Source organism: Pygocentrus nattereri, chromosome 16 (assembly GCF_015220715.1).
Source record: "Pygocentrus nattereri isolate fPygNat1 chromosome 16, fPygNat1.pri, whole genome shotgun sequence".
Taxonomy (NCBI): domain Eukaryota; kingdom Metazoa; phylum Chordata; class Actinopteri; order Characiformes; family Serrasalmidae; genus Pygocentrus; species Pygocentrus nattereri.
In genome coordinates, this window is record NC_051226.1 from 18,104,743 (window position 1) to 18,123,581 (window position 18,839).

At 38.3% G+C, this 18,839-nt stretch overlaps 2 protein-coding genes across 2 annotated transcripts; both read left to right on the forward strand.

Moving 5' to 3' along the window:
- The first annotated feature begins 10,194 nt into the window (after positions 1 to 10,194).
- cldnb (claudin b) lies at positions 10,195 to 11,373 on the forward strand. The gene has a single exon (XM_017698611.2). The coding sequence runs from the start codon at positions 10,278 to 10,280 to the stop codon at positions 10,914 to 10,916; it is 639 nt and encodes a 212-aa protein (XP_017554100.1). The 5' UTR covers positions 10,195 to 10,277; the 3' UTR covers positions 10,917 to 11,373.
- A 1,512-nt stretch (positions 11,374 to 12,885) lies between these two features.
- Positions 12,886 to 13,892, forward strand: LOC108427923 (claudin-4-like). The gene has a single exon (XM_017698510.2). The coding sequence runs from the start codon at positions 13,080 to 13,082 to the stop codon at positions 13,701 to 13,703; it is 624 nt and encodes a 207-aa protein (XP_017553999.1). The 5' UTR covers positions 12,886 to 13,079; the 3' UTR covers positions 13,704 to 13,892.
- The last annotated feature ends 4,947 nt before the right edge of the window (positions 13,893 to 18,839 follow it).

Sequence of the window (18,839 nt, forward strand, 5' to 3'; positions counted from 1 at the left end):
GAAACCAACTGAAGGATAATGAATGGCCAAGGCTGGGCTTGTTACTTGATGTTAATGGTTAACCAACAGAAGGGCTGGTGGTATCGCAAAGCAGGACATATTATGGGAAATTACTGACAGCAGCCCTGACAGTGGATAAACACTGTCCATCCCAGACAGGATGTGCCTTTAAGCTGTAACGAATCACACAGACATGTTTATGACATGTACCACAGTTTCTTGTTTGTGTATTTTAACCTAATATCAAACTCGTTGTTTGTCTTTTAACAACTATGAGAATCTAGTAATTCTAGTCTAATTGTAGATCAAGCGAATATTTAATAGATCGCAGAAACTAGTGAATATCATCGCTATCCATAAAAAATCTCCATTTTTGTTGATTTTTTATTTTCTACATCATTTCAACAAACCAGTTGTCCTTTATGTTACACAAAAATGTCACGATGTATGGACCAATAGAAATGCTGTAAAATTACTTGGAACAAAATCTTTTTACATTGAAAAGGAAGAGTGTTATTCCCTTCTCCTGCAAAGTTACTATTTTGTAGATACTTGTTTTTCACTGGGCAGCAACGATATGTTTCAATGAATAGCAGTATTGGCCACATTCATGAATTGCCTCAGAGTAGGATTACTGATTTAAGATCTGCCCCTGTCAGTAAAGTTACTGAAAATAAAGAGAGAAATCTGATCTCAGATCAGAACTCCTACTCTGAGAACCTAGTGAATCCAAGCCATTATGTTCAAGTTTCTCTTTTTGTTGAATACCTTTCTTAAATGAGTTGGATGGTATTAATGGTGAGCATTATGAGCTATTCTGAAATAGTGTGCTCACAAAGAACAGTATGCTTTTATTAATGAAATAAATATTAGATTTTATCACAAACACAGTTTGGAGTTTATATACAGTCTGCAGTAAAATATATTTAGGAATAATTATCAGCCAGCTTATAGCTCTTAATGACAATTCAGTGAATAGATCAGCCTTGCAATATTGTGAAAGTGTACATAATTTAAAGGGCCCTTTCATTTTTTTTTCTCTGAGGTTCACTTATGACATTTGTGTGGGTCATTTCCTTAAAATCAAATCAATTCATTTTTACAAGACCATTTTCCAAACTCATTTATGCCTTAGAAATAAACAGGCTGTTTTTGATTATATGCCTTTAATATACCTAAACTGTTGTTGGCTAAATGGATGTGTATGTATGTAAATGCATTGAATTTCATCACATCACAAAAACTTTAAAATGTGCTATTTTTGCAGCTTGGTTTCCATTTATGGACTGGAGAGCAGACTGTACATTTTAAAACTATGTTTATTTTTACAAAGTGTGGAAAGTTTGGTTTTCCCATGATATGAGCCCTTTAAATACACATACATGGACAGACAACAGGGGAAAAAAACTCTTGAAAAGTTATCAGAACTATATACGCAGGAAAGCAAACAACATAAATTTTATTTCCTCCATAAAATTCTAAAATTGTTGACATTACAGTCATCGCCTATTCAATTAATCAATGTACCAGTGGCACAACCTAAAGGTTTCATTTAAAAGTGATAAGATAATTACATTTGCAACAGGTGAATTTAGTGTAACTGAGCTTGAATCATTAATTTAAACACCAATACAACATCTTGCAGTACTTATAGATGTATTGTGCCTAGTAAGCTTATAGAAAGAAATTCAAGAACAGTCTCTTTCTTATTTACTTTCTAATCTTTGATATTTTCACTTTTAAACTATACACCAATTTATCATGTATAATATCTGATAACATTCAGGTTCTGTGTACTACAAAATTGTTTAATTGCCTAGAGACTGATACAATTGTAATTGTAATCAAATCGTTTGTTTGCATTGTTCATTGAGTGCTTGTCATTGTAACAATGTAAATACAGATTATACAGCACACAAAGAGGCTTAGAGCAGGTCCAAAACAACAGCAGGCTGAAAGCTTTATGCGTTCCTATTAGGTTCCACTATGCTGGAAAAGTCTACATAATAACAGTCTTATAGACAATATTACTATTGAAAGGCACAACTAGTATTTTTGTGTATTTACTGTAAATCACATGAAGCTACTTCACAGCACAGAGGTCCTTGAAATGAAACCCAGGACCCAGCAGTCTTGGTCATGTCTTATACTTTCAACTGCTTTTGTACCCAGGAAACACCAATAACAAGCTTTGACATTAACACTAATAATAATAAGAGAGAGAGAGAGAGAGAGAGAGAGAGAGAGAGAGAGAGAAAGAGAGAGAGCGAGTGAGAATATACAGACAATATACAAGGCCTTATTTACAATTGTGGCAAAAACAGACCACTGAAAGCTTTCAAATTCTGTATGATGAAGAAAACCGCTGTGTAACTGGTTCTGATTGGTTTTAAATGATAAAATGTTGTATAATTACATCTTGAATGAACGTCAAAGAGTAGGCATTTTATTCACATACAGAAAGTGATATGGATTAAGTGATAAAAACTTGCTTTTTAGCCATATGGATTGATAGATTTGAAACTATTCTTAAAAAGCTAAGCCACTAGGACATTCCACCAAAAAAATGTAATTTTTAATTTTAATTTTATTTTATTTATTTATTTAATTTTATTTTTTATGTAATAAAAGAATTTTATTTTTATTATAAAAATAAAAAAGGTAAAACCCATTCATGCTGTAGAGATAAACGCAGACAAAAGCAGAATACACCCCCCACCCCCCCACCCCGGGCATTTTTAGACGGACCTCTTGTTTACCATGATCAACATTACGCATAAAAACTAAGAAGACACCTTTGGGTTCGCCGGTCGTATTGGATGGTAGATAAAATAGCTATATTTGTGTTGTAGACATTGGGACTCCTGGCTCCTATAACCACCACAAAAAGAAATTTGAGCGGGTAAGTTTCTCTACAATGAGCCATGTCGCACCAAACCCCACTCACTTTATTTACATCACAGTAATTCAGTAATTGAGCAATTTTCTTTTTTGAAAAATCGGTGTTTTTGCCCTCTAAACACAGTCAACCTTTGAGTTTTGAATGCCCGTGTTTACCATAAATCCTCTGCTGATAACGAGCTAAGCGCTGCTTGGTGACATCAGATCAAAGTCTGATAGCGCGCTTCCCCCGGAGAGCACTGCCTCTGCTCGGTTTCTGTTCCGTCACCCAGAGCTGACAGAAACAGCCAGCGAGTTTCTGTTTGGACTGCTGGTCTGCTCAGATGTCGTGCCGCTCCTGCGCATGCGTACTTGTTGGATACTCTCCCCCAGCGCGCGATGCAGAGAGGCAGTAAGACCGGCTTTGCGCGGTCAGGTAGAGTACACAAACAATGAGGGTGTGTCTGTGTGTATGATCGCTGGAGGCGATAGTGTACTTGACAGAGTAGGATAAGGTGTGACCAGTCCGGGGTTAACAGTTACAGCTGTTCTCCAGTCAGTGTAAGAAACCGCTTTTTACCATGGACACCACCTCGTCTCCAAAGGGCGAGAGAAACATGACAGTCAGTGGCCTCCTGTCGACACAAGTTGGCGCTCAACTACAAAAAGTGTAAAATAAACATTGCTGGGCAAACGGTAGTGATGGCTGACTACTGAGTACACTGTCCTGAACGTGTTCAGTAATGTATTCCATTACAATACCTAAAAAGTAATGTATTCAGAATTCATTTAGGCCCAGTCACATTTCTTATTTTTACCCCTACTCCTTTGTTTTCGTGTGTCACCTTGCTCCTTGGGACAAGGTTAAGGGGTAATGGTTGAAATCTCCCACTACAAAATGGGACAACCCTCGAATAAAGAAGAACATTACTTAGTTAAAAGACTACTAGCTGTGCTCTTTATGTGACCCTGACAGTCTGCAGTGATAGATGAGAAGTGTAAAATTCAGCAACCTTGCTGCCAGGCTTTAGTTAAATTTAGGGCCGACAATTAAATCCGACAATTATTTAATTTTGGCCACCTCAACTTTCTTGGTGAAATAATGTTTAAGCTGCTATTTGCCAGCATCTTGTTTGAATTTTCCAGTTTCACCTTAAATAAGGCAGCAGTTCTGACACTTGATGAGCCAGCATGTAACTGCTGCACCAATTAAGGTGGTACAGGAAATTTAGCTACATAGCTGGCAAGACATCAGTGTACTACTAGCAATTTTTTATGCTTGTTATGAAAAATTAAACATCGGGACACCCTACCCCTGGGTGTGAATGCACGAAATGGAGGGGTAAGGGCTAAGTGGTAGGGGCAAGGTGTGAAATGGGATTGGGCCTTTGAATACATTTACAACACTGCTGAAAACAGACCATTAAAACCTGATGTTTTGCTTTTTGTTTCATTGGAACTGGCTTAATGGTAACCATTAGAAACCACTGGTTTCCTGTAGGACACCTTTAGATTCCATTAGGAAACCATCAAATGACTCTGGAGTCAGTTTCAGAACAACTGTTAAACCATTAGAATCCTTTACACTGTGATATCAACCCATGAGGACACACAAAATATTGTTAAGGACTACTGGACACCACCAGGAACCAACAGTAACAGAAACCAACAGAAACGTAGGGGTGTCTCCTAATCTCCACAGTCTTGAGCATGTTTGGCTCTAAGGTGTTCTTACTGCACCAGAACACCAGTTGAACCTCCTGTCGATATGCAAACTCATTGCTGTCCTGGATGAGTCTGAGAACCACTCTGTTGTCTGCAAACAGACAGGTCCTCAGAGGTGGAATTGTTGGGTCAGAGAGATGAGAGCAGTATGAAGAGCATATATCCTTGAGGAACACCAGTGTTGACTGTCCGTTTACTCGAAATTACTTCATCCAGCTGCACCTGCTGCATCTTGTTACCCTGCTGAGAAAACAGGTCATACTAGCATACATTCTAAACTGGTCCAAGCTGGCCTATGCTGGTTTATGATAGTCTAGTGCTGGTCTGGTATTGGTTTAGCTTGTCACCCAACATAGTCATCCTGCTTGACCAGTATACCAACTCCTAAAATACAACACATGCTGGTTTTGCTGATGATCAACATATTAACTCCCATTAATGGTGTCCATCAGCATCCAAAACACAACATATGCTGGTCTTGCTGGTGACCTGCTATGAAGATAAGCGGTTTAGAAAATCTGAGTCAATTAGAGTCAGAATTCACAGTGGTGGTAACAAGAACCAGACACATGAAGAGTTTACTTGCTCGAAAAACTACTTCAGAGTTTTATTACTTGATATGATTCTGAATGCATGGCCTGGTGCCCAAGCCTTATATAAGCCTTATTAGTTTTGGAACAAGTGTTTGGTCTATATCATTTAATTTTTTTATATATTGCTTATTGAAGAAATGTTTTGGCATGTTAGTTGCAGGTTATGTGATCTCCAGTATTTATAGCACTTGGTTCCTTTTGCTGACTCTGACTGGGGAGGGGGTAGGAACCATCACAGGGTTGTGTGTTAGAGAGAGAGAGAGAGAGAGAGAGAGAGAGAGAGAGAGGTGAACTGGGTTAGAGAACAAGCTGCTAAAAAAGAGAAAAACTTTACTTGTGTATAGTGTGGCTTTGGCTGGCAACAGCTGGGAAATAAGGCACCATGACTTATGCAAAAGCAGTGTTTCTTTTAATAGCAGTGAGGGCTACAAGATATTCATGGCAGAGAGATACATGTAGGGTGTTGTATGGCAAAATGCACCAAAGAAAACTCACCACTATTTTAACATTATCTTATAAAACCCAGAAGACACCTGGTCACTGGTAGTTCTGGATAGTAAATTAAATGGCTATATTTGTGTCTGGGGTGGACATTGCGATCTCCAGTTCCTATCCCCACCACTGTAAAGAAATCTCTTTTTCTACTATATTTCACACCAAAAGCCTCTCAGTGAGTTAGCTTTCATCTCTGTGATTAAATGTTGGAGAAATTTTGAAAAATTGGTGGAAATCCCCTTTATTTGTTTTTTTTTTGTTATTCCTGAAATACTTGAATTGTATAAATCACAACCCCTGGTTTCTATCACCTCCACTTTAAAGAAATCAGAGTCAGTAAGTTAATCCACAGTGCATCATTTCACATCAAACCATTCTGAATGACATGTAAACATTTATAAGTGTTTACATATAAATAATTCAATTATGTAGAAACTTTGAAAACACTGATGCATCAGACAAATTGTCTCGCATGGGGCAAAGAACAGGACAACAAAGTTGCTTTTAAAACTCTCATAGATGCTTTTACTGCAATTGAGAGTGTAGCTGTGATAAATATAAAATTTTGTATATAAAATACTCATTTTGACACAATTGACATAGTATTCTGAGGACGTCCCCTTTACACTTGCAGTTACAAAACTATTTCGATATTTTCAAACTGTGTGTCTGTGGAAGTATATGGGACTATAGAAGGTTTTACTTCTTACTTTAAATATTACTAGAAACACATGTACCCTAAAAGAAGCAGTAACAATATTTTTAAAGCAGCCCTGTTGCTGTTAAATAGGGTAAGTTTATCTGAAACCTATTACAAAGCACAATAAATGTTGACCAATGATAAAAAGGGATGAGGTAGTGATTTATCACAGCATAACACTGTCATTGTGGTAATAATAGTGCGCACCAAGAAAATGAGGCCCAATTGAAGATAAAAATGTCAGGCAAATCCTTGTTCTGACATGTAACAAAAACTGTTCCTGCCGGTTTACACAGGAATTATGACAAAATGATACTATTATATTGCGTGCAAAGGAATACGCCTAGGTGTATGAGTTTGTTTTGGCTTGGCGCTGTAAGTTTGATACATACTCCTGCTCCTCAAAACTGTTGAAGCTAGTGGCATGATTTCCACAACATTTAGCACAGTTCTGTAGAAGTATGTAAAAAGAATTGAAGTTCCTCTATGGATTAGTTGCATAACCATAACATCTATTCAAAAACAAATAGCGTCTCTGATTAGCCTTTCAAAAAGGAGGAACTGAGGAGACAGTAAATGTAAGTAGGTTATAGTATGGTGAGTGGTGGATGTATTGTTGAGGCATGCACTCCCAAAACAGATGTGTTGACAATAACATGTTGATGAGTAAACACATCTGGGTGAACATTTAAAGAAATGTTTACAGAAAATGTACAGTTTTCCTCTTACCCCAAATGTAAATAACAAACTATGACATGTTTAGTTTCTGAAGTTTGCTTTCTTAGTTTAGCACTGGAGCTATGAGGCTAATGTAGAAGTCTGTCACCACTATAGATTCTGGGTGACACAGATTTAGATTGCATGTTAGCTCAGCCTCATACATACAGTACAAAACTAGAGAAGCAAACATGTGTTGGCATAAGCATATTTCGGGTAAGAAAATCATTGGATAAATTAGATTTTTGCAGAACCATTTGATTTTCATAATAAACAGATAATACAAAATATGTTTGCCTTTAAAAGCTCCCTTTCAGAGGGCTATTATATGTAATGGCTGTGAATTTGCAGCCTGAGACCAATATTTCTTCTTAAATTTGTTCTTGAGAGAGGTCCAAAGATAAAGTGTCAGATTATTGAATGTGTGTGTAGATTCGAAGTGAAACATTTGTGAAAACTACATAAGTGGGCTGTAAGAAGAAAATTCTTCTTAAGAACAGTTGATGAATGAGGCTTGTTGTTTTATGACAGTTCTGTGATAAGGCTTTGGTCTAAACCTTTTTACAAAGCCATTCATAAAAGTGTGCTACATGCAGGGAGACCTAAGGCAAAATAGTTCCAAAGAAACTTTTTTTTTTTAATATTTTAACATTTACCACCATTTTACCATTTTCAACATTACAGGTCAAAAATAGATCTAACATCCCAGCCATTACATCACTGAAGGCTGTCCCATTTTGTAGAATCTTTTGAATGAAGCCAGAAAATTCAGTTTTCTTTTCTGAGAATCTGAAGGATGCAACTGGTGTATCGTTCAGGCACAGCCCAAAATAGTTTGGCAGTTAGGCAAAAATGGCAGAAAAAGCCACAAATGCCAAGATGTTGCAGTGCCAGACTTTTTTATGAAATGTAAAATTTTATGTTTATGTGCATGCAGTTACACAAGAGAGGTCTCCATATCCCCAAATAGTCAAGGTTTAACAATTGAATTATTGTTTATTTATATTTTTTCATTTTATTTACACTGTTCTCTTTGCTTTTTTGTATTTTTTATTCAGTTAATTTACTTTTATTTTCTTGTTTATTACTACTGTTGAATTTTATCACTTGTTTGTGAAGCAGTCAGAGCTGACACTGGTATGATGTGCTATAAGAAAAAAATTATTACCTGCCACTGGTTTGTGCTGCTGTAGATTGTCAGGAGATGTGGCCATGCAGAGGGCCATGCATAGAGGCTCATGGGAGTCACTCGCTCCCTGTAAAAAGGGACATTTATATTGTTTATGTCGCTGTTCATTAGTTTAAAAGTATGTGCACATATTTCTTGTGTTTTTCTGTGTTGCAGGGTGTGGAGGTTTGTGTTGGGGATTGGACATTGGAAGTTTAAAGTTTGGGTCGACCTCTCTCGTGAGTTCAGGGCTTTGTATGTACATTTTTTATGGTGTTTCAAAAACGGAGCTCTACTTACAGCAGAAACATGACCACCCATGTGTTTTGTTCTACACCAATGCCACAATATTAGTAATCCAAGCAGTGTTCAGATTTATTTAAGACATGTTCTATTAATGACTGTGTCATAATGTACAACAAGAAGGTGAATGTTGAACTGATTTGATCTGTATTTTCATTTAAACGCTGACAAATATTCACACGCTTTGGTGTCAACAATTGTAGGACAACAACAATAATACTACAAGACCACACCCACTATGATAAATCATTCGCTCTTTGGTATAAAGAAATAAATCCCCAGAAATAGTCTAAGACCTTGTATGACTGGATCTTGAAACTCTGTTTAGTGAGTAACACACTGTGAGTCAACATTCACCTGTCGCACATTCAAAAACTGGTTCAACCACTTCAGGCGTGTACCGTTTTTTTCCCACCTGTTCCTCCCCCACAAAATCCACCACACAAGCTTCAACTGAAACAAAGAAAATGAGTTCCATGCAAAAGTGGGCATTAGCTTTGAAGTAATTTCCTGAGTGTGTAAAAATCGCTGCCTTGTTAATCATTACATTACAACATCATTGAGCTGCATGAAAGCAAAAACTGTGAGATCGCCTAGTTTCTGACTATCCTGGAGCAGCTTATCCTTTGTCATCCAACCCCAGCCTTCTCTTTACAGCCACGTTGTACACTATTAACTTTATTAACCCTGTTACCCGAGCCATGTATGAAATGACTGTAACAGCACTGACTTTTATGAGGAATTTGTAATGGACATTAATGGGGGAAACTAAAAATCTTTTTCACACTGATAGCACAAGAAAAAAAGTATGTCTCCTGACTTTATGAAAATGAAGAGAGCAGTTGCCGCAGGGCAAAGAGGTAGTTAGAGTACCTAAAGAAAATAGCAGTTCAACATATTTGTTCAGTTTGTGCAACTTTTGTGAAATGTCTCCAGTATTTGACCTGTTAAAATAAGACACTGTATTCTGAACACAGTAACAAAGTGACAACAAAGGCACTGCTTCGTTCTACCTGCTGTTTTCTTTAGCACACCACATAAAGTCAGTTCTTCAGCTAAGGGCTCCACCTGTTCACACTGGCACCCTTTCAAGCAGACCTGGGAAGAAAGACTTAACGTTCTGAAAAGAGCTCTCAATTTGAGAATAACAGGTCAATCTTAAAAATGATTTGAAATGTTTCTTTCACAATCATCTGCACACAGGACAGTGACAAAGAAAAGTCGCTCAGACATAGTTTTGTGTAAATCACTAATACATCAAAAAATGATTGCAAAATAGGAAGAGAACAAAGAGTACTGTAATAATAAAAGTAAATGAATTTCCTTCATTTAAGTGATCAAAAACATTTGCTAAAATCAAAGCATGACATATGTACATCTAGAAATTTGATTTTTGAATCAAGACCATCACCCATTCAGGAGGATGTGACTATATAAGGCCAAATTCTGTTTTTTGTTTGTGAGGCGTAGACATGGTGAGTCACAATCTCACAGGGGACAGTCCTCTCAGAGGAAAAAGATGAAACAACCAAACCAGCAGGGCAGGTTATGAGGTAGTGCCTGTGTCACAAGCCCCACCCCCCAGCAGGCTTTCTTATAGAGTCTGTTTTCACACCGTGTACCATATTTGTGCAAGAAGACCACAAGGAGCCACTTCAACAGCAAGAGAAGCAACAAAAGGCATCAGAGAAACAAGATGGTGTCTGCTGGGCTACAGATGCTGGGCGCTGCCCTTGGCATCATTGGCTGGATTGGTGTTATCATCACCTGCGCTCTTCCTATGTGGAGGGTCACAGCCTTCATTGGCAGCAACATCGTCACTTCGCAGATATCATGGGAAGGCATCTGGATGAGCTGTGTGGTGCAGAGCACTGGGCAGATGCAGTGTAAGGTGTATGACTCCATGCTGGCCCTTTCCTCAGACCTCCAGGCCGCACGGGCCCTAACCGTCATCTCCATCGTGGTGGGCCTCATGGGTATCTTCCTGGCTATGGCTGGAGGGAAATGCACCAACTGCGTGGAAGATGAGAAGTCCAAGGCAAAGGTTGCTGTGACAGCGGGTGTGGTTTTCATCATTTCCGGGGTGCTGTGCTTGATCCCTGTGTGCTGGACTGCCCAAACCATCATCCAGGACTTCTACAACCCTATGCTGAACCAGGCACAGAAGAGGGAGCTGGGGGCAGCGCTGTTCATCGGCTGGGGAGCTGCTGCTCTGTTGATCATCGGAGGAGGTCTGCTGTGCTCCAGCTGCCCACCGAAAGACAACAGCCCATACACAGCCAAGTACAATGCTGCTCGCTCTGCCTCTGCCCCATCCACCAAGGACTACGTCTGAAGAGTTCTGGAGCCTCAAGAACTGATTGTGCCCCCATGTTTACTGTCTTATGTCCAGCAAGTACTGTCTCACTAATACTCTGAGAAGACTTCTGATGGACAATTGCAACAGCCAAAGTTACTGGTTTCTGACACACACATATTTACATTTTACCCAGAATATGACAAGGAACCACAATGAAAAGCTTTCTTCTTTGCTATAACTGGTAGTTTGTGGTGTAAAAGTATGGCTTTATTTTATAGTCTTAGCACAACTGCTGAGTCAAGTTTAGAAATGTCATTTTTCACTTTTGTTAAGCTTTAAGTATCTAATTGTTTTGTAAATAAATATTTTTGTACAGTATACCTCATTTTTATTTTTCTTGTGTCAAAACATGGAAAAAAATTCACAGCTGTTTCATCTGACATGTTTTGTGTTCACTGGTTTTGGAAATTAAACAAGCGTTATGACTTTTGAACAGTAGTGTTGGAATGCTCAGTTTTTGTATAGAATTCAACTCTGTGGCTGTGAGGAAAATGTTTTCAAAGGGAGTCATGCTATCATGACAATCCAGTTCAGGCGTGGCTCAATCAAGAAAACCTGCCACAGATCACGTAACATGTAATTGCATATGTATGAGAAAGGTTTCAAGCTCATAGCTTTTATTAAAACTATTAAGCATTTTTTCTATAGCACTAAAAGGAACACTGCCAAGAAAGGAACTAGTATAATTTTTCAGTTTGGGAAGTAAACTAGTCAACATTTCCAGTACCTGGGTGGCACCTTTTGAACTTAGTTCATTTGTCATTGTACTCACTCTTGGGTCATTTCCATCATGGACCCTTTGTATTGTTTACATCCCCAAATGACACCAAAATGATATTTTTCAACTATAAAGTGAAGTCAGTTATTTTTTGGCAAGAAAAAATCAATCACAGGGTTGATATCAAACAAGCCTTCTCACTTATCATCTGTAGGAATTGTTCCAATGTGAATGTTCCAATAAATTAATGATTCGTTGATTGGTTGATTGATTGATTGATTGATTGACTGACAGGCCCTTTTTGAGGCCCTAAAAAGTTAAAGTCAACAGTGGAATCAACTGCCAATTCTTTACATAACAAAAAAAAGAATGAACATTTAAAAACTATTTTAAAGTTTAAATAACCTTTGCATAAAGTGAGTGTTCTATAATAATTAAAGTTTTATCAAAGACCTGTATATCCAAAGCTTTCTTGACCTTTCAATTTTTCATCAAAGCAATAATTATGGCTTTATGAACTACACTCTTAATAGTAAAAGTGCCCAAAGGAACCAAAAGCATGTTTTGGGGTGACTCTATAGAAAACTTAAGAACCTTTCAAGGGATAATTCTTCATACATGTATTTCTGTAAATAAAAAATAGTAGACAGTATACACCTTTTATTAGGTACACCTTGCTAGTAAAAGGATGGACCCCCTTTTGCCTTCAGAACTGCCTTAATTCTTCATGGCATACTTTCAACAAGGTGGTGGAAGCATTCCTCAGAGATTTTGTTTATTAATTTGAGTTAAGGTTGCCTTTCTGTCATCTGGAATCAGTCTGCCCATTCTCCTCTGACCTCTCACATCAACAAGGCATTTTTGTCCACACAACTGCCGCTCACTGGATATTTTCTTTTTTAGGACCATTCTCTGCAAGCCCTAGAGATGGTTGTGCGTGAAAATCCCAGTAGATCGGTGTTTTCTGAAATACTCAGACCAGCCTGTCGGCACCAACAACGATGCCGCGTTCAAAGTCACTTAAATCACCTTTCTTCCCCCATTCTGATGCTCGGTCTGCATTTAAGCAAGTTGTCTTGACCACCTATACATGCCTAAATGCATCCAGTTGCAGCCATGTGATTGGCTGATTAGCTAGTTGTGTTAACAAGCAACTGAACAGTTGCTGTACCTAATAAAGTGGCTGGTGAGTGTATATGTCTTGGATTCTGCTAGAGGTCGCTCAGGTTGTATTACTGAATAGGACTCACAGAACAATGGTTGGAACAGAGTTATTCCAATATCAGATGACCAACTTTTCTTTTTCTTTGAATGTGCAGAACAACCCCACCCTTCCAGCAGGAACTATAAAACCTCTGCTCATACGACTCAAACACATTTCCTTAACTTTCCCATGAAAGTGTGCAGGACCACCAGTAACGATGGCATCGCAAGGCTTACAGATCCTAGGTGTTATGCTGGCTATAGTGGGCTGGCTGGGGACGATCACCACCTGTGCACTGCCTATGTGGAGGGTCACTGCTTTTATTGGTGCTAACATTGTTACAGCCCAGATAATCTGGGAAGGTCTGTGGATGAACTGTGTGGTTCAGAGCACCGGACAGATGCAGTGTAAGGTCTACGACTCCATGCTGGCTCTTCCTCAGGACCTGCAGGCAGCTCGAGCCATGGTCATCATCTCTGTCATAGTGGGAATATTTGGTGTGCTGATGGCTGTGGTTGGAGGAAAGTGCACCAACTGCATGGAGGATGAGGCAGCAAAAGCCAAAGCCTGCATTGTTGCTGGTGTGATCTTCATCATCGCGGCCATCCTCATCCTCATCCCTGTCAGCTGGTCTGCCAATACTGTAATCAGGGACTTCTACAACCCTCTGGTGAGTGAAGCCCAACGCCGAGAGCTAGGAGCCTCGCTCTATATTGGTTGGGGATCTGCAGCTCTCCTGTTGTTGGGTGGTGGGCTGCTATGCTGGAACTGCCCACCCAAGGAGCCTCGGCCCTACATGGCAGCCAAGTTTGCCCCTGCCAGATCGATGAATTATGTGTAAGCAACAAAATGAATGTCCATAAAGACTGAAGCCGGAACTGACAAATTATGAACTCTAAACAAAAGCAGATTGATCGGAGTATGTCTTTCTATATTTCTTTTGTTATACATATTTCTATTTGATTGATTACTGAATATTGAACTTTTGATCTGTTCAATATCTGTGAATGAATAAACTCTGTACATTGCACATTGATTAAATGCATTGTTCATTTCAAACATCTAATGAAACAAAGTATTTGAGTGATTCAGTGTGATTCATTCCTATATGATTAAATACATATATATTACCTGAAATGTTTTCTGGGTAATCCTGAGTACTTCTGTGATGCTTATGGCAAAGACAAAACACAAAATGTTCTACACATTCAACAAAAGAAACGCAAGAAAACAATTGGTACTGGTCACTAGAGATGCAGATTTCTTTACAGGCAAATTGGCCAATGGCAGATTTTTTATAGCCCTTTTTAATCAAAAGCTCACACTGTTTGGGATAAATGAACACAAAAAAACACATTAGTATTTGGTCAGTTCTTTTTATTAGCCCAAGTATGCAATATAAACAGCATTATTTGCTCTTTAAGGGCCAAACTGGCATTTAAAACTTTTCAGTTTGAAAGAAATTGCTTAGTTAAGTAACATGGGTCAAATAAAGGGCAAACTAGCTAAGCAGCACTTTGAGTCAGGCATAATTATGCTACAGCATTTTGATACATGTGTAGCAGCAGCATTCAAATCCAGAATGAGTGCACTTATGAGCCCTGCATTATTTACATCAAAAACTGTAACACAGATCTACTAAAATAAACACAATAAACTGGCTAAATACTAATTTCATGTTTTGAGTAAATATCTGCCAATTCCAATTGTGCATCTCTAATGGTCACCTAACTAATGCAAAAGACAGTGTTGGGAAAAACCCCGCTACAGTGCATAGTTATATCAATGGCACTTCAGTTTTTGAAACTGTAGGACACATAATCCTATGTTACACTATTATGTTACATTCTGTTTGGGGATTTTAGGGTCATTATATATAATACAGCCTGATACTACTACTACTAGCCTGCCACATTCCTGCCTTTAAGTGACAAACTGCACTTACATTGATGCTCAATGTCTATGCTTGTGTGACACTAATAGAAATAAAAGATGCTATGTCTTACTACTGCTGTTGTTGCGGGGTCATTTAACTATACTGTGAACTATACTCATCAATGTGCACAATGAAAAAAGTCTTGCAAATATATGCAAATAAAAAATGTCCTCAAACGGCCAGTGCAGGTGGACATCCTTGAGAGGGGCACTGTGAGCTCAGCAGAGGCTAATAGTTAACTTTAAGGAATAGCTGAAAGGAATTTTCCCATGCAGAGACATAACTGAACACAACTGCTTGCAGGTCCAAGAGGAATGAGGCCAAACTAGCATTATTTTTCTAGTCGTGTTAGCACCAAAAAAAGGAACAATAGCAGAGCACTGAGCTCATCCCAGGTTTTACATGAATCAGAGGCTGTGCACAAATGTCCCCTGAATCTCATCAGTGTACTATCACTAAGAAACACTGATCAAAAATAAAGCTATCACTTGCTTAAATTAGGCAGAACATTAAATCAGATGCTCTTAATGGGCATTTTGATGGCCAGGTTTCTATTATTTGTATTTTTTCTTTAGTGAAAACAGGATTTTCTAATGTACACACACCTACTGACTGACACTCACATAAATCATTTTTCAAAGGTCTAAAAACATATGAACAGTTTCATTCCAGTGAATGAAGGATGAAATATTTTGAAAAAATAGCTGACATAAAATAGTAAACGTGTTTTTTTTATAATAAATATCACCAATTAACAACAACATACAAGAAAGAGAATGTTTTTCAAGGAGTCTATAATGTGTTTTGGAACGAAAACCTTCATTTCTAATTACACCGTTTCCCCCTCACTGCAAAACTAGTTGATCAGGAACAACAAGTTTGGTGTCCAAAGTTGGCATACAAGGTACTTCTTTAGTTTTGTTGCAAAGCTAATTCAGCTAGCAAGTCATGAAAGCTTAGACCCACCACATAGCTTTGCTACAAGCAGCACATGATTGTGCCAAACTGCATTGAGTTGCTAAGTAATCTCAAATAAACTTGAGAAATCAAGTTTAGTTGAGATTATGTAATAACTTGATGTAGTTTGAGACAAGTGTGTAATGATTTGGATGTGCGGTTATCATGATGCTAATTTGCTGGCTATAGGATTTATTTGTTGGCCTTGTAGTGCCAGTATAAAACTAAAGAAGCAAATTTCAGACACCAAACAAGTCTTGTTTGATACTTTTGTGTAAGGGGAAACTGTTTAAACTTGATTTTATTGCTGAGGTATTCCTTTATCTTGACTGTAATGTAAGGACATTTTACAGCATGCAGGAAAGATTGTTGTCAAATGATTAATCTTAGAAACTGTCCGGTGCCTTAATCAGCATACACAAGATGAAATAACCCTAAGAACAAAGAAATATGATGAAGCAATTTATCTGTGCACCTACGCTAAGTATACTCATAACATGACAAGACTCTGCATGCTTTAAACATTGAGGGTGTGGTTCCATTCAAATTCATACCATACTACAAATGAAAGGCAAAAAATGATTCATAAACAAATCATTATGACCAAACTGGCTGCACGTGAAGTTCAGAGAAGTGAAGCAAGTGCAGTCTCTGCCTGATCTGTTAACCATGTGAAGCCACATGCTGGTCAGCTCTGCTAATATATTTAGTGAGGCCATGGTTTACAGATCAGACAAACTGAAGGCAAACAAATAGAAAAGAAAGTTTAGTTCAACTAAACGCAGCCTCTGTAAACATCCTTCTCAAGGATCATGGTTTTCCTAAACATTCAATTTACCTCAAGATTTAATGAGCTGATGAGTGGAATCAAGTCCTTAAATAAGGTAGAACTGGTCAATTCTGCAGGTCTCTGTCTCTCAGCCTTGCTTTAACAACAACCATTTAGAATTGTTTTTTTTTTCTAGCTTTATTTTACTGTCCCCATGTATTAATGAAACCCAACTGAAAGTGTTTCCAAATGTGTTGTCAGGAGACTTAAAATAGTGAATGGCTCCTTTTAATGATTAAACCCTCATCTAAGAACTACACCATTCCAGCCAATAGAGGGCTATAGCTATACAAACTGAAAACTGAATGAAAACAGGTTATAGCCTACTACAGTCTTTCAAACACTGCAGACTCAAATGAAGGTGTTTTTAATAGACTGTAGGTAAACATGTGGACCACTGGCAATCCCACTGAAAGAAAAGGGTTGTCTGACGAACTGAAAAAAAATTGTAATTAAACAGGATGAACTGTGATCTATGTAAAACCGACAAAATTTAACCATTTATTATTTTTTTTAATTCCATACAGTGAAAGGCAAGTAATTTAACAATACATCACAGTGCATGACTGTGTCTGAACTGCTGAAACTTCCTCTCCCGTCTACTGTCCTTGATTTTGTGTAATCTGTATCAGTATAACAGCAGTTGTACATGTATATGAATCCACATAGCTGATCAGGCAATATAAAGGCCAGCATGTAGGAAAAGAACTTTCACTCGATGAACGAACAGATGGATGTCAGTCAAGCATGCTTATTAGAATGACAGACCACGCCCAGGCAATTTCAGATCTGATCAGTTAATTTAGCTGGATTTTCAGCACTGTTTAGTCATAATTCTATCTTGTTTAAGCATTCAGACTTGTCTAATTTAACTTTCAAGTTTAGTATCACACAAACATTGAAAATAGTTCACATATGTTCCCTGGGACTTCAACACTGGTTGAATCTCAAATGGCTCCCTATTCCCTATAAAATGCACCGCATAAGTCATGAAACTATTGCCATGTTCGAAACACTATACACATTTGAATATCTGGATCACTGTATAGAACACCATTATAGGGAACAGAAGTCATGATGGTAGTTTTCGGCCACATACAGTCATACATATTTGATCATTACTGTGCGACAGCAGGTTCTGTCACAAACACTATATTCCACCAGTCCAGTTTGATTGAATACAAGAGAAAAGCTTACTTATCACTGTAACAAGTCTGAAGAGAGGTCTGTAGAGACACTGCCATTGTAGCTCAACTTGATAATAATACTTAGAAGAGTTGCCTTTGAATCTTCAAAACAAATAACACAGTGCATTAAGGGTATCCCAACCTGCTGGGGCAGGGGTTTTCAACCTTTTCCAACCCAACCCTCACCTGTATATAACTGGAGAATTAAGGCCTGAAAGAGATCAGATTGTCCAACCAGGTAGTCAGTAGATTTGCAAAATTTGCAGATAAAAAGACACAGCATGTTTAAAAAAAAACATACAGCTGTAGTGATATTAAATAAAGGGGAAGGGGGTGAGACATGTACGACGTAGAGATGAACTATGATGTGAAGCTTCAGTCGATCTGAAAAATCCTCCACTGACTTTCCCCAAAGGAGGAATTGTCTGGTCTCTTTAGTTTTGAGTTTTCGTGCATCTGAAATAGTCAAGCCACACTAACCAAGCTCCATTCAACTGGACTTCTGGATTAGTGCCATCAACAATAATAATCTTGCTCGATATCTGCCTCGATGTCATTAGTTTATCTGTTTGAGTTTAACCACTGAGGTCACTGATGCTGATATTTAATTATTAAGTTAATCTTTTTATCCATGTATGTTTTTATGACTTAAAGTGACATTTCTGGTGTCAGCACTACAAACTGCTGCATGGCCCACTGGTGGTCTGCATCCAACATGTTGAGAAACCCTACACTAGGGTACACTGGTTGTTTGCTACTTACTGCAGTGAATTGTGGGATTGTTTGAGTGCGTTAGATTTTCCGTACAGTTTTCAGACACCACTACAAAATGGCAGAACCCCAAAATAGTGTAATATATAATGGATAGAGAACAGTTTCAGACACAGCCTGTGGCAGGGGTGCTCAATCCTGGTACTATAGATCTACCACCCTGTAGAGTTTAGCCCCAACCCTAATCCAGTACACTTTATCCAGCTAACAAAGGCCTTTAGGAACATCTGACAGAGTGTTGGATCTGAATGCTCAAGGGTGGTAGATCTCCAGGACCAGGATTGAGCACCCGTGGTC